The 17354-nt window shown below is 37.3% G+C and overlaps 1 protein-coding gene across 1 annotated transcript; it reads right to left on the bottom strand.

The window, feature by feature from the left end:
- Window positions 1-5487: 5487 nt before the first annotated feature.
- LOC137254489 (putative nuclease HARBI1) lies at window positions 5488-7117 on the bottom strand. The gene is made up of 4 exons (XM_067792187.1): window positions 6641-7117; window positions 6248-6580; window positions 6037-6181; window positions 5488-5979 (listed from the first exon to the last, which is right to left on the bottom strand). The coding sequence occupies exons 1-4, from the start codon at window positions 6866-6868 to the stop codon at window positions 5600-5602; spliced, it is 1086 nt and encodes a 361-aa protein (XP_067648288.1). The 5' UTR covers window positions 6869-7117; the 3' UTR covers window positions 5488-5599.
- Window positions 7118-17354: the final 10237 nt, after the last annotated feature.

The following is a 17354-nucleotide window of genomic DNA, read 5'->3' as shown; positions in this document are numbered from 1 at the left end:
CTGCGAAAAAACCAAAGTTGGGAGCAGTACACTAAATTTTGGGCAACTACACTGCTCGAGACTAAGTGGGCTGACATAATCAAGATCTTGCCTTAAATATTAATTAGGCGTTAATTTGTTGTGGTTGTAAGCATCTGTTCATCCTTCACATATTCGTAAAGCAAGCCAATACCCACAGTCCAGTACGCACGAAGAAAATACAATATAAAACTATTGCGGTGCCACAATCCTATTACGATCAAGCATTGCAAAACATTTCTAGATCCTCAAAAAAAAAAAAATCCCTCGTAACAAAATTCGAAAAAGTTATTTATCTGAAATTAACTGTACAATCCATACTCACGCTTAGTATATAATAATCGGTTACACCCAAACTTAGATACCCTTACTTATTTTTGGTTGTCTTAATTAGCTGAGCAAACAGATTTTTCTCTATCAAAAATCAAACAAGTCAAATGTGTTTATTTTCTTTATTAATTTATTTTATCGAAATGAAATTACGCATTTTCCTATACTTTTTCAAAACAAAATTTCTTTGCAATTGTTTGTTTATTTATACACTAGACTTTACCCGCGGCCCCGTCCGCAAGGAGAAAATGAATTATATGGGCTATTCACGTTAGCCTCCTTATCAAGTTATCTGTTTCAAATTTTTTTTCTGTATAATGCATTTTATTTTTGTAATTGAATAAAAAAAAAAGAACCAAATGAGCTGATAACCTGATAGGATCCCCAAATGATCCCATTCAAAGCTTTTTTTTTACTCTCCACTAACACATGAAACATTTGATACTGTCATCGAAATGACAGTGTCATGTTTAATGACAGCTGGAAAAAATTAATCATTATCGACTTAAAAATCCAAAAGGATTTGTTGTGGATTTAATTGATCGTTTCGGTCAATTGGGTGGTTTTGATAATCTTTTGGAACTGTATCATTGTGGTCTGCAATCAAGAGAAACACATTCTAGAGTCACCCCTGGTCCACCTTTATGGCGATATCTCGAAAAGGCGTCCACCTATAGAACTAAGCCCCACGCCCTTTTAAAATACTCATTAACACCTTTCGTTTGATACCCATATTGTACAAACGAATTCTAGACTCACCCCTGGTCCACCTTTATGTCGATATTAAATGTCGATTTTAAAACCCTCATTAATACCTTTATTTTAATACCCATACCGTACAAACACATTCTAGAGTCACCCCTGTTCCACCTTTATGGCGATATCTCGAAAAGTCGTCCACCTATAGAACTAAACCCCACGCCCTTTTGAAATACTCATTAACACCTTTCGTTTGATACCCAAATTGTACAAATACATTCTAGAGTCACCCCTGGTCCACCTTTATGGCGATATCTCAAAAAGGCGTCCACCTATAGAACTAAGCCCCACGTCCTTTTAAAATACTCATTAACACCTTTCATTTGATACCCATATTGTACAAGCGCATTCTAGAGTCACCCCTGGTCCACCTTTATGCCGATATATCGAAAAGGCGTCCACCTATAGAACTAAGGCCCACTCCCTTTTAAAAAGTTCTTTAACCCCTTTCATTTGATACCCCTATCGTACAATCAAATTCTAGAGTCACCCCTGGTCCACATTTATGGCGATATCTCGAAAAGGCGTCCACCTATAGAACTAAGCCTCGCGGCCTTTTAAAATACTCATTAACACCATTCGTTTGATACCCATATTGTAGAAACGCATTCTAGAGTCACCCCTGGTCCACCTTTATGGCGATATCTCGAAAAGGCGTCCACCTATAGAACTAAGGCCCACTCCCTTTTAAAAAGTTCTTTAACCCCTTTCATTTGACACCCCTATCGTACAATCAAATTCTAGAGTCACCCCTGGTCCACATTTATGGCGATATCTCGAAAAGGCGTCCACCTATAGAACTACCACCACTCCATTTTAAAATCCTCATTAATACCTTTATTTTAATACCCGTCTCGTACAAACACATTCTAGAGTCACTCCTGGTCCACCTTTATGGCGATATCTCGAAAAGGCGTCCACCTATAGAACTAAGGCGCACGCCCTTTTAAAATACTCATTAACACCTTTCGTTTGATACCCATATTGTGCAAACGCATTCTAGAGTCACCCCTGGTCCACCTTTATGGCGATATCTCGAAAAGGCGTCCACCTATAGAACTAAGGCGCACGCCCTTTTAAAATACTCATTAACACCTTTCGTTTGATACCCATATTGTACAAACGCATTCTAGAGTCACCCCTGGTCCACCTTTATGGCGATATCTCGAAAAGGCGTCCACCTATAGAACTAAGGCCCACTCCCTTTTAAAAAGTTCTTTAACCCCTTTCATTTGATACCCCTATCGTACAATCAAATTCTAGAGTCACCCCTGTAGTGCGATTCACTAACTTATATCGTTATGGAAGTCGTTATGTGCGATTCAGTAACTTATATATAACGAGTCCAAACAGCTGACTTTTCGTATCTATTCAAAATGTTAAAGTGTGGCATCTCTGCTCACATCAGCCGTTCGAAATGTCAAAATATGCGAAAATCACAAAGAGGAATAAAGAAAAACTATTTGTTTGCGCTAATTTGATTCTTCAGTTTAATAATTGATTTTTTATAAGTGGAATTCACCATAATAGGAACTGAAATCAAATTTCTTTGTTCAGTGTATAAAAGAAAAGTAATATTAACGGCAAGTATTTTTAATTATTACGTTATTACAACCTTATTTTAAACATTTATTGTTCTTTATTTTAGAATTTTATAATGGCGTCCACAAGTGCTGCTGCTAAGCGAAACCGGACATCACAGGAGCAGTTACGGGCACTAGTTGACCTTCTCACTGAGAACGACGGACTGGCAACAGGAAAATTCCAGCGTCAACATGGAAGGATTGAGTACTTGAGGAAATGGAGAGAGTTGACAGAAAAGCTCAACGCTATTGGAGGAGCTACAAAAACTATAGAACAATGGCAAACGGTAAGTACTTCTTTAGTAAAAAATAGCAACATATAAACCGTCATGAGGAACCAGTGCTTGTGATACATAAATGGAATCGCAAATTGTGAGACAATTTATGAATAATCATAGCATGGTGAGAACGGGATTCCACTAAATATTGTGAATAGCGGAAAGCGCTGACAAAGTTACGTTCGGCCATTTGTTTGCATATTAGTGTTTGGTTCTTATGTACAAATATGTGTGGATAGTATATGTACATTTAACTTGTACGCTAATCCCAAAAACATACATAAATGTGTTGCGGTGAAAAGTTAATATTGTGTGAAAATTCAAACGAAGAATTTAGTGATTCCGGTAAGTCTAGGACTGTGGTAGACTGCTTAAAAACGTCCAAAAATATCGAGAGATATCAAAAGACACGTTTTGATCACGGTATCAATAATCCGAAGGTGGAAAATAAAAATTTTACTTCTGTCAGGAAATATTTGTAGCCGATGTTTGTCCTAGACTTATCGTGTTATCAGAATTCACTTTTAACTTTGATTTTTCCGGAGATATTTATGTTTATTCATAAATGTGTCTATATTTCGTGTTTTATTTCTTTGGAAGTAGGTGTGGCGCGATTTAAAAGGCCGCGAGGCAACCGCGTTCGGGCCCGAAATGTGCAAAGAGCCCAAACAGGCAATCGGCCAATTACCCTCCCGGCGCCGAATGAAATGGAGATGCGTGTGTTAAATTTAATTGGGGAAAAATATGTTGAAGGCTCACACGATTGCCCGGATACAATGGAAGAAGAAGAGGTGAAGTTATAGTTTTACACTTATTTCCATATATGTGTCCGAATTATTTTGTTTGTTTTTATTATAATTAGGAGCTGTGTTTGATTTTCGAGGACGATGACGAGGAGGCGGTGGCTCCGACTGTAGAATGTGTAGTTGCTGCAACACCGTCCGCTACCCCTGACCAAACACTGCGCAGGGGTTCAAAAAGGAAAAATAAGGAGCAAGAAGCTGATGATGACGAGGAGGCTGTTGAATGTGGGATGGCTACAACACCGTCCGCTCATCACTCGAGAGGGTCTAGGGCATTTTCTGCTACCCCCGCATAAACACAACGTAGGGGCTTAAAAAGTAAGCGTGCTGACGCAGAAGCCGACAAAACGCGGCGATTTTTAGAAATCGCTGAAGTGCATGCTCAAACACACAGGGTAAGAAACAATAATTCATTATAAAAAATTTATTTATTAAACTTTTTTCATTTTTCTCCCTATGTCAACAGATACTGGCAGAAAATGAGACCAAACGATTGGAAAATGAGGCCAAGCTAATTGAAATGCAAGCGAAGCAGAACGAGGCATTGTTTGCAATTGCTAAAGAAATTGGAAAGTGGTCGGATGCGTTTAACCGGCTGTCTGATAGGCTATAAACTAGTATTTTAGTATTTAGCTTAGTCTTGATTTTTTTTAACTCGCTCTAGAAAATTAATCGAACTTCAAAAAAATTTCATCAACATTTTCAACTTTTTATTCAGAATTGTTAGAAAATGTAGTTTTGTAGCTCATTCAATTTTAGGTAAGGAAGTGCAAGTTTCATGACCGCAAACATTTCCGTTGATTTTTTAGAAACTTTTTTGCTAAGGGTGTTGCGTATTTTCGTCCATATAACAGATGAACAAAATGTACTTTTCAGGGGAAAAAATTAGCAACACTATACAGTAGTCGCTCAAAAATTAGAACCTTTAGTAATTAAAATGTCCAGAATTAGAATCAACTTTTTCAATACATTACACGAATTTTCGCGTATTTTTTTTACAGTTTTTGTTAGTTTTTGTGTGAAATGCGCGTACACGTGTTTTGGCATTGTTTGTTTAAAAGCAAAGGTATTTCGCTGAAATGCCAAATAAATGTAAGAAAAATACTTTGTCCTTGGAAACCAAAGTTCATATATTGCAAAAGCTTGACAATTTTTGGCTTTTTAATGTGTCCATCGATATTATATGTATTTTGAAAGAAAAAATATATATATTATAATTGGATTTTTTTGTTTTTTGGATCTTTTTTTGATTTAGCGTGTATATTTAATAATATAAACATGTGATAATAAAAAAAACATGTGATATGTATTGTACTGAATTTTTATCTTATGTTTTCTCGTTTTTATGACTTAATTTTTAAGGTTTTATTCAAATAAAAAACGTCCAGGAATTAATAAAAAATATAGAATATAAACTTGTGTTAGAGGAGAAAAATTAATTTTGGGCAAATACTCATGGACATCTGTCTTCGTCACAGGGTTTTTGGAGTTTCACCAAGTTTTTCTGAAACTCTTTTCGATATTCTTTTTTCAAGTATATATCACGATGTAACACTAACAATGTGAATGAAAACTTACCATTTTTTGCTGAGAGTTTTTAGAATTTTTCTGAGTATGCAGTTTTGTGGCTTATTAAATTTTTATACAATAATGTCTTAACTTAATCCACTTGAATGGCTTTCTGATATTTGGGAATTTTTTCCAGCGCACCTCGTGAATTTTTTTATACAAAGTTTCGAACGCAAAACTTTTAAAAAATCGAACATAATTTAGCTTCAGCAAAACTTGGTGAAAATTTCAAAAATTAAAAAAAAAATATAAGTATTGTTCAGGAGAAAACATTTGCTATGAGTCTCTCTTGGACCCGTTTTCCAGCTGAAGATATCGAGTTAAAGGTTTCTTCTGAGTTGGTCACAGCATGTTCCACCAAAATTGGGTCGATGTCATCAATGTCAAAGCTCTGCTCACGCAAACGAATATTGTGTAATGTTGAGCAAGCATTTACAATTTTCCCGGCGAAGCCCGGTTCATACAAAAGAACTCTTTGCCGTGAAAGACATCTCCAAGTTCCTTTCAAAACACCAAAGGATCTCTCGATGGGATTTCGAGCTTTGCATAAAGTCTCGTTATATCGAAACTTGGGAGTACCCTCAGGCTGGTTCGGTAGTGGTGTCATAAGCCACGGCTCTAATGGGTACCCAGAATCACCTGAAATTTGCATATTTCAAATTATGAAAAATAATAAGAACAATCAATAGATGTTACCTATTAAAAACATATGACGATTCCCATTTTCATGGGCTCTCTGCATTGCTCGCCGAGCTGCACAACTACTCCAAATATATGCGTCATGACGTGCTCCCGGAAACTTGGCATTCACATTTAAAATTTTTAAATTTGGATCACATATCTACAAAAATGTAAAAATCATGTAGCAATGCACTTTATTATTAAGTAGTTAAATTAGTTAACCTACCATTTGCACATTTATGGAATGATATCCATGATGATTAACGTACGCTTCCTCATGAACTTTTGGAGCTAAAATGGAAACGTGCGTACAGTCAATCGCTCCTATCGTTCCTCCAACGAAGGGCGCAGGTGCTGACGAAAATACCTCTTTGGCAGCTTGTCGTTCTTCCTGCGTCATAGGAAACTTGATTTCGTCGAAAAGCACTTTCTCGTTTATTGCATCAGTCACCCTATGGATACATCGGCTGATGGAAGACTGGCTCATCGAAATTCCCCACTGTTCTCCTACAGGCCGTTGATAACATCCAGTGGCATAAAAACGTAAGGCACACAAAACCTTCAAAGATATCTAGTAAGTAAGGACACTGCAAATTTTCAATGATTTTAGTAGCTTTACCTGTTTCTCTTCCGATATTGCTGAGATCCTCTGTCCTCTTAGATTTTCGTGTAGCCGATCAGCAATTCCCATCACAATATCCGGAGATACGCGGTACAGTTTTTTGAATTCTGCATGCTCAAGCTCAAAAGGATCATCGATATCCCTGAGCAAGCGCCTATCTATTCTTGATGCACTCGACGCTGTTACATTTTGCGTTAAATTATTCGCTACAAACTCAAATGCCATTATTTTTATTGTTTGAAACACGAAAACACCAAAATATTAATAAATTTTGTTAATAAATTATCTTAACCACCTATAGCGTGAAAAACAAAACCGACGATATAAGTCTCTTGTCAAATCGTTATAGGAAACAGCTGATTGTTCTATATCGAGTTATAAATAAAGATAAGTTACTGAATAGCAAACTCGTTAAAATTATCGTTATGATATTATATCAATACTGAAAATCGTTATAGAAGTTAGTGAATCGCAGTACTGGTCCACATTTATGGCGATATCTCGAAAAGGCGTCCACCTATAGAACTACCACCACTCCATTTTAAAATCCTCATTAATACCTTTAATTTGATACCCATATTGTACAAACGCATTCTAGAGTCACCCCTGGTCCACCTTTATGCCGATATCTCGAAAAGGCGACCACCTATACAACTACCACCACTCCATTATAAAACCCTCATTAATACCTTTATTTTAATACCCGTCTCGTACAAACACATTCTAGAGTCACCCCTGGTCCACCTTTATGGCGATATCTCGAAAAGGCGTCCACCTATAGAACTAAGGCGCACGCCCTTTTAAAATACTCATTAACACCTTTCGTTTGATACCCATATTGTACAAACGCATTCTAGAGTCACCCCTGGTCCACCTTTATGACGATATCTCGAAAAGGCGTCCACCTATAGAACTAAGGCCCACTCCCTTTTAAAAAGTTCTTTAACCCCTTTCATTTGATACCCCTATCGTACAATCAAATTCTAGAGTCACCCCTGGTCCACATTTATGGCGATATCTCGAAAAGGCGTCCACCTATAGAACTACCACCACTCCATTTTAAAATCCTCATTAATACCTTTAATTTGATACCCATATTGTACAAACGCATTCTAGAGTCACCCCTGGTCCACCTTTATGCCGATATCTCGAAAAGGCGACCACCTATACAACTACCACCACTCCATTTTAAAACCCTCATTAATACCTTTATTTTAATACCCGTCTCGTACAAACACATTCTAGAGTCACCCCTGGTCCACCTTTATGGCGATATCTCGAAAAGGCGTCCACCTATAGAACTAGGGCGGACGCCCTTTTAAAATACTCATTAACACCTTTCGTTTGATACCCATATTGTACAAACGCATTCTAGAGTCACCCCTGGTCCACCTTTATGGCGATATCTCGAAAAGGCGTCCACCTATAGAACTAAGGCCCACTCCCTTTTAAAAAGTTCTTTAACCCCTTTCATTTGATACCCCTATCGTACAATCAAATTCTAGAGTCACCCCTGGTCCACATTTATGGCGATATCTCGAAAAGGCGTCCACCTATAGAACTAAGCCTCGCGGCCTTTTAAAATACTCATTAACACCATTCGTTTGATACCCATATTGTACAAACGCATTCTAGAGTCACCCCTGGTCCACCTTTATGGTGATATCTCGAAAAGGCGTCCACCTATAGAACTAAGGCCCACTCCGCTTTAAAAAGTTCTTTAACCCCTTTCATTTGATACCCATATCGTACAATCAAATTCTAGAGTCACCCCTAGTTCACATTTATGGCGATATCTCGAAAAGGCGTCCACCTATAGAACTAAGGCGCACGCCCTTTTAATATACTCATTAACACCTTTCGTTTGATACCCATATTGTACAAACGCATTCTAGAGTCACCCCTGGTCCACCTTTATGGCGATATCTCGAAAAGGCGCCCACCTATAGAACTAAGGCCCACTTCGTTTTAAATAATCATTAACACCTTTCATTTGATACACATGTCATACAAACACATTCCAGGGTACCTTAGGTTCATTTTGCTAAATGGTGATTTTCCCTTATTTTGTCTCCAAAGCTCTCAGCTGAGTATGTAATGTTCGGTTACACCCGAACTTAGCTTTCCTTACTTGTTTGCATTTCTTTACAATTTTTTCTCTCCTATTATTTTCCACCTCCTGTATATTCTTTGTTTGTTTACTTTCTTGGGTACATGTGCTCAGCTTATTTTCCTAACCCTTTTCAAATCTTTTCTTTCTACACTATGTTCTTCTTCTTATTTCTCTCGTTTAATTGCAATCATATTTTATTTTTGTTATGTTCTTTTGTTTGTATATTGCGTTTATTTTGTGGTTTTTTCTTCATAAAGTCGGTGTGATGGATTTAAACCCCAGTAGGACATTGGCCTCCAGCACTAACCCTCATTTGTACTGATGGGTCCAGCCAGACCTTTTTGAACTTTAATTCACTATTTCTACGCCAGGTAATGAGTTTATGTTTTATCGCTTCTTGATATCCTTCTTTATGTATTTTAGCATATTTTTTTTATGCATACATTTATAAAAGTTTGTAAATAGTTATTAAATTGAATTTTTCTATGTCAATTCCATATTGAGTACTCATGGGTCTGGCCAGACCCTTTAGTAAATAGCGTAGTCACTAAATTAGTTCGTATGCATCGGCCTACTTTATTTTCGGATTGTGCATGGCTTTTTTTGCTGTTTTTTGTTTGAAGTCCCGTTTTCAAAAATATTTTTGTTTTCTCACTTTGCACGTGACATTAGAATTCGGTGTTATCCGTGAAAACGTGTATTTATTTAGTAAAAATTAGTAAAATATATTTTATTTATGAGAGTGTGCCACGTAGTGATCCCAAATTTTATGAGTTGGATAATGACAATGACCAGAATGATTGTGCCTCAGAAGTGGAAAATGAGTCGGAATTTGAGGCTTCAGATATTGAAGCTGAACATGAAAGTGAAGTCACAGCAGTTATATATATAACAGTTCATATAGCGACAATGATTTGAATACTGATGCAAGTAACGACTTTTTTGGTAAGGATGGGACCGTTTGGAGTAAGACAGTGCCGCAGTGTGATCCTATTCGGCACCATAATGTACTACGTGCTCCCGGTGGATCGACTCTCAAATCGAGTTCTCCTGTTGAAGTTTTTGATGAGTTTTTACAGCAAACATATCATACATTATAATAAGTGAAACAAACAAATACGGTACGGAAAACACAAATGAATGGAACTTGAAAAATCCTACCAATTTGAAAGAATGGCAAAATCTTATAAAAGCAAAGCTGAGGGGTTTTCTTGGTATTCTTATTGCAGCAGGATTCAGCAATATCAATAACCAAGCGGCGTAGGTTTTATGGAAAACGATTTAAATGCCGATTTTCAGAGCAACACTGTCTTACCATAATTTTTTGACAATATCCCGTTATATGGGCTTCCATGACGGGCGCACTAGATCCTTTCTCTCAGAAAATGCACCTATACGAGATATTTGTAACTTTTTAAATTGAAGCTTTGAAAGGAATTTTCTTCTGTATAGTTATATAACTCTTGACGAGCAACTCTTTCCTTATCGAGGAAAAATAAAAATTTACTCAATACATACCTTCAAAACCGGTTAAGTACTGTATATAAGTATAGCGGGCATGTGACGCAAAACCTCATTATCATTTGATTGGAGATATTTATACTGGAAAAGTAACCAATGAAGAGAGAGCAAAGAACCAAGGAGAAAATGAACAGATGCACTTGGTTTCAAAATATGCAAACTCAGGGCGCACAGTAGTTGCCGATAGCTTCTTTTCTAGTTTTAATTTATGTAAGCGTCTGATGAGTTTGGGTTTGTCCTACGAAGCTCTTTACCAGCAACACTCAAAATGCTATTACATACATATGTTTCAAGTGCACAAAAAAGAACTTATTTTAATTTAAATATTTTATTTTATTAATAGAATGCCTTATTTAAGTTTTCAAGATGGTATTAAAAAGAATAAAGTGGAGTTTCGATAAATTGATGTTAAATTTTCTTTGGGATCCAGCCAGAACCATGGCTACTCAATATTTCAATACAGGTATCCGTCAAAATGAGGGTTAATAATAACTATAATAATAACCATACGACTTTAATTAATATTTTATGTCAGCAGTCTAATGGCCTGAATGTGGTACATTTTAATGCGCGAAGTCTCAATAGGGAAAAGTTGGACTACGTTAGGGATATTTTTGAGGATCAGGTGTTGATGCCATTTGTGTCTCAGAAACGTGGTTTAATCCTGCAGTGTCTGATATTCATTACGGCATCCCAAATTTCAGTCTGATTAGGCACGACCGAACTCACAAAAAAGGTGGAGGAGTTGCAATTTATTTTAGGTCTACACTTGCTGTCAGAACTTTGGCAATATCAAATAACGCTGAAACTAAATTACTTATTGCTGAAATTACAGATAATGTTACTAAAATACTTGTGTCATGTGTGTACAATCCTCATAGATGTTGCATGTTAGATTCGTTTTTTTTTTTTGAGTTGACCACGTATTTGATTGAATATGAGCGTTATGTTATTTGTGGTGATTTTAATGTCAAACTTCTTTTAAACGATCATGTGTCTACTGCTGAACTTACTGTGGTTAACAGATTCGTCCCAACCAGATATGCCAACAACTCGCGTCCTAGCCTGTTGGATCTAGTTAACACATCTAGTCCTGACCATGTTATAATCGTGACTTGAAGTCTGTAAACGTTAGTGATCTGTGTGCTAGTGTCTCGAATGTCAACTGGACTGAATGTTGGTTCCTTGAGAGTGTTGATGAAAAACTTGAATTTTTAAATAACACCTTGGCTCAGTTATTTACTGAACATGTCCCTATTCGTAGTGTTAAGTCCATTAACACGTCTTTCCCTTGGTATAACAATAAAGTAAAATCAGCTATTAAAATTCGGAATTATATGCCAGATGGAGAAGGACGGGTACTGCATACGCTTGGTCGCGGTATAAAATTGCACGAAACAAAGCGACTGTGATTATAAGAAATGCGAAGCGACGTTACTGTGGTGCCAAGTTGAGTCCGTCTCTACAAACAAGAGAACTTTGGAATAACCTGAAAAAGCTAAATGTGCATGGGAAAGTAGAGGATGTGTGTAAAATGGCTCCAGATATACTATATGATTACTTTACTAGTGCTAGTGGATGTATACATAGCACCATCCGTTCTTGGTCCCCTTTTGTTTAGTATTTTTGTCAATAATGTATTTTGCTGTATGTCAGTACGTCAAAGCTCATGCTTACGCAGATGATATTCAACTATATTTGTCCAGTCACGTTGGTCTTGTTGAGGATTTGTGTTTTAAAATTGAAATTAAATTAAAAAAAACAAGTAAGGACGGGACTTCATACCTTTCATGAATGGGGCTGAACAATAATTTTATCCCATTCGTAATATCCAAATAATCGGCTTAATAAGATATGAAATATATAGTAAACAGATGTACATACCTAAGCAATTTTTAAGATAAATATAAACTAAACTATATTGACAAAGCTAAAAAAACTTAAGGAAAAAAATTTTATTTGAACAATTAGTTGAAAGGGAGAAAAACTAAATTGCGTTAAACCTGGCTGTAAGACAGCCATGGCTTAATCGACTAACCTCATTGTTCTGATAATTTCGATGGGTCTATTATTCTGTAATAATGGTTAAAATTGTATTAATAACAGCCAGGAGCACATAAAAATATTCCATCATGGTCACTGTAAGGCGTTTCATAAGTTATCGCCTTTACACTGTCCGGAGATAAACTGGTCAGTAACCAATCAATAGCAGTTTGTTGCTTCGTAGTGTCAAGATTTTCCAAAAGTGAATGCAGTCCCAGCTGCTGCAATTTCCTCCCAAGTATATCGTTTGACGAATTTCGACAAATGTTAAAGTCTCCTACAAGAAAAATTTTTTCTAAATTTTCATTGAAGAGCTCGTTAGTATCCTCTTCCAGCATTCTTCTAAATGTCGGCAATGAGAATGACGGATTTCGGTATACCAACGCAATAGCTATATTTGCCTTTGATATCGCCAAAAACTGATAAACTTTTGCAGCTACATACTGGAATTTTCTGGAATTTACTGTAAAACTGCGAGCGCGGTCAGGCTTACAATAAATTATAATTCCGTTTCGAGGACGACTTTGTACAGTTGAGCCAACTCCATCAATCCTAGCAACTATATCAAAGCCTTCGATTTGTATATCTTCTCCTGGCAAAGCCCAGGACTCTACGAAACAAAGAATATCCACGGAACAAATAAGTTGGTCTGCTCTTATTTCATCAATATTCTTTCACAAGCTTCTTATATTTTGATAATATAAAAGAAGGCTGTCAGTTGGTCGCTCAATAGCAAACTTGAAGTGGGTAGCTAGTTTTTTTTCTGAACGAAGTACACTTAGTTGCTTTTGAACCGGTTCGTTGGCTGTAAACGGTTTTGGTGGAACGAATTTACCTATAATAAATAAGCCAGATGCACTTGTCGCTCTACTGCACGCAACGTATAAAGCAGATCGACTTATTCCTCTCTTTATATGAACAGCAACCTGCCTATAGGTTGCTCCTTGACTTTTATGGATCGTGATTGCCTCTGCTGGTACCAAAGGAAACTGTCTCCTTTCTACAGTAACTTGATCGTTTCTTCTATACTGGAAAGTACGTACCACCTTCTCAATTGGGGTCCAACTTGACTCATGAGAATGAGATTTTTTTGAGCGGGCAATCGCACCCACTAAAGAGTAGTTGGCGTTCGTTCGTTACTCTGATGGTCGATTTGCATTAAGCGACCTGCAGCTCCATTAACCAGGCCATCTGAAGTATTAATATTTACTGTAACCATGTATTTTGCAGATGCTTTTAGCTGTAAACGATAGCACATTCCTTGTGTCTCTGATATTTTAAAATTCTGAACTGCTTCTAAAATGTTACGCTTAGTTTGCTCCGAAATAGAGTGGGCTTTTACAGTGTCTTTTGCGATAGATGTAAACTCTTCCGTGCCAATTTCAGCCAGTCTCATACTATTATAAATTGCAACATCTGAGTTAGAGTAGAAGAGGTGAATACAGTCGTTGGGAACAGAATCTAGTCTTGTTTCCCTTGTTTTTATTAAATCAACATCAATGGAGGTCATACTCCCTTCAGACAAGTGTTTTAAGGCGATAGCAAATACTTGGTCTTCTCTTTGGCGCATAATTTCTGTAAGCTCGAAGTAACGAAACAAATCCCAAAGAGGTGTGCCGGTAATCGCACTATATGGATCCGATTGATTTGGTGAGAAAATCCACCTATCGCCTACTGGTGAAAGTTGTTTTAAGTCACCAAACACAATAATCGGTATACCTCCGAAATACTCGCTCGTCCGGAATATTTGCTTTAGACGAGCATCCAGGTATCCAAACATTTTGGCACCCACCATTGATATTTCATCCACTATTATAAGCTGAAGATCTATCAAACTTGAATATATTGCATTAACGGTATCGTTGCTTAATGGGCATAACTCAGCTGAAGACTGATTGATGGGTAAAGAGAAAACAGAATACAATGTTACTCCACCAATACCAAACGCAGCTTTTCCCGTAGGAGCACATAATAACACTTTAACCGTTTCCGGGTTACTTCCAGGTAAAGTGTTTGCTCGGGTGGTCAATGACTGATATATAGCGGAAATTAATCGGCTTTTTCCTACTCCAGCACCACCGCCAACATATTCGTAAAATCGTCGCTTAATTTTCATATTATGGTGTACATGATAAAAATATTTCCGCTTCTTTGCATTCAAAGACCGTACGGTCGATAACAATTCATTTTCTTGTATGATGACAGGCAATCTTATAAGTCTAACTTCGTCTATATTTTGCTCGTCGTTCTGGAATACGTCGACATTATTTCCGATTTCCGGAACAGCTAATGCCCTGAATTCCTCATCCAAGAAAGGAGTCATACTTTCTTCGTTGGCAGCATTTTCTGGCCCTATTTGTTGATTCAAGTCCACTAGAATTGTTTCCAGTTCACGCTCAGAAAACTTGCCGTACTTTTTCTTGCTCTCCTCTATCATCTCTTTATTGAGGTTACATATTGCTTCAATGTCTACTTCAATTAAATCAGAGACTTCCTTGCGCCATGGATAAAACAGCATAGCCATTTCTCGAAAATAATCGGATCGAGAAAACTCAACACTAAAACGCCTCCATCTTAATACAAGAGGATGCTTTCTCGGCCTGACAAAACCACTCCCATCATTTAATTCCAGTGGGACTACGGTTATTTCAGAAGTTTCAGCTTCTGGCTCCAACTCTTCGTTGGCCTCATTTTCTGCTGCAGTTTCCCTTCTTGCCTTCGAAAATCGGAAAGAGGCGGCAAAATCTGCAAGACATAGTTGTTCTAGCTGTCTTGGTCTTTGGATATAATGGTCCAGTAAGTTGGGAACATAAATATCCGTTGAATCGCCTGGTAGTCTCTCTAAATCTGCTTTCGGTCTTACCATTCGGACTCTTTTCTCAGGATGAGACGTGTTAATGAATATATCACCTTCACTGGCTTCTGAAAGATGGAGACCTAAAATGTTATAGGCTGCTTCTTGGGCGGACACTTCAGAGCCATTCACGAACTTATTACCAATGTGTTGTAATTTCTGCTTAACTGTATAATTTCCCTCATTTATTTCTTCCATGGCTTGCCGCAATAGCTGAGAAACCCCCCTATTCGATTTATTTATATAATTTATGATATAGCTGCAGCAGGCAAAAGCATCAAGTATAAACTGAATGTCCATATTTGCTCTATGCAAACGTAAAATATCACTGTTATATGCATTCAGCAGTCGATCAGAAAATTTCCTTCGGAGAAATATTTGAGGCTTTTTTAAATTTGACCGAAGAGCCAATTTGTAGTTCTCGTAGGTTGTCGAAATTTCGGGATGTACTAAAAACTCCTCAAAATTGTTTAAGGTGTCGGCTTCATTATGTAGGTTTAAAAAATTTTTAATTTTTTTAAACAAAGCCACATGCTCTTCATTTAGTTCATTTTCATCTAGGGGAAATAAAATTTCAGTCCTAAGCATAGGTGGATAAGGCATGTTGAAGCGACAGACTTGCTGACCTCTTATGTCTCTTAAGCAAGCGCGGCCATGTCTGTGTTTTTGATATTCGACATATTGTTGCACGTCTGGATTGTATCCATCCGTTGAAATAAAGCGATCCACAAATTCAATAATGGGTCCAACATTTATAGTTCCATCTATCTCTAATGCAGGTGGATCGCTCAACCAATACATTCCATGACAGTGAGGTAAGCCTCTGTGTTGGAACTCAATTCTCCAGTAAAAATGAGTGAGCACATGTGGCTCGAAAATTTTAGATTTCAACAACTTTACCATCTGTCTGAATCGGTAATCAAAATATCTAGAACATGTGAGAGGATCTGTTCTTATCAGGCGAGCTTTTTCCGAATTAGAAAGTTGTGCAGCTTCATCTTCTGAAAGATCTTTCTTGTCCACAAGTTTGGATAGAATAACCAAAAGTTCTGGCCATTTGGTCTCTGCAGCCGATAAAGTAATAAATAATGTAGGCAAACCAAACTGACGAATCATTGCTAACACCTTTTTTTTCTCTGATTCCCAGTGAGCAGGTGATGATCTAAGTCCTTTTAAAATATGATATCCTTCATCATGTTGGACTAAGTTGGTTACATAATTTGAGTCTACCATGTTTGCAGCCGTAATAAGGCAGGCTCCGGACTTTTTTCTTAAACAAATAGAAATCGCTTCTTTAATGCGATGTAATTCGTAATATTTATACTTCCATAGCAAGTTATCAACACGCGCACAGCGTCGATCATATCTTCGTACTTCTGATCGCGCTATTTTGCTATATGTTAGATCAGTTGTTCTTTTCTTGCCACAAAATATTGTTGGAAAAGATAACTCCTCCGCATCATCGTCTCGTGTAATGTCGATGGGAGTTCGCCCTTCACCAGGAGCTATTTCCACTCGCTCCAGTGGAAGGTTTTCAATGGGCTCGTTCTCCAAAAGAGTTTCTTGTCCTCCGGGATTTATTTCATCTTCTACACTAGCCTCAATTTCAATATTGTGTAGAGAACTCTGTAATGCTCTTACGATATTCTCATCGTTGGGATCTGCTAGAAATTGAACGGTTTCGTTGTTCCTATAGTCTGCTAACCATCTTTTGGACAATCGAATATTATGGAAACGATACAGATCTGTATCCATGAGCCACTGAAGTGCTGCTATTCCTCTTGTTGGCCTTATAGTTTCTACTATAAAGCTATGGTTATACTCCAAACGACGTTTTAAGTGTACTTGGATCACTTGTACATACTCAAATCTTCGAGGAAGAGTGGTAACTGTCTGAACTACGGAAATAGGAACATTTACAACCGCTCCTCTAACAGCACATTGACGCTCGTACCTGAGAGATACTATTCTCATAAAAGGAATTCTTGGAGATATAAGCCGTTCTTCTAAGCATGTCAGATTCTTCAAAATATCAGGTATGTCTGGAAATTGGAGGCCATTAGCCAAACAAATGTTTGGAATTTTGCCTGTCATAACCTGACGATAGCACGTTGAACAAAATGTGAATTTTCCCGCTATGCTTGGAAATTCATTTTCTAAAAAAAATATTTTGTTGAGCT

The sequence above is a fragment of the Eurosta solidaginis genome, chromosome 5, assembly GCF_040869045.1.
Source record: "Eurosta solidaginis isolate ZX-2024a chromosome 5, ASM4086904v1, whole genome shotgun sequence".
Lineage (NCBI taxonomy): Eukaryota > Metazoa > Arthropoda > Insecta > Diptera > Tephritidae > Eurosta > Eurosta solidaginis.
The sequence above is the reverse complement of the archived record's forward strand: the minus strand, read 5'-3'. Positions and strand labels throughout refer to the sequence as shown.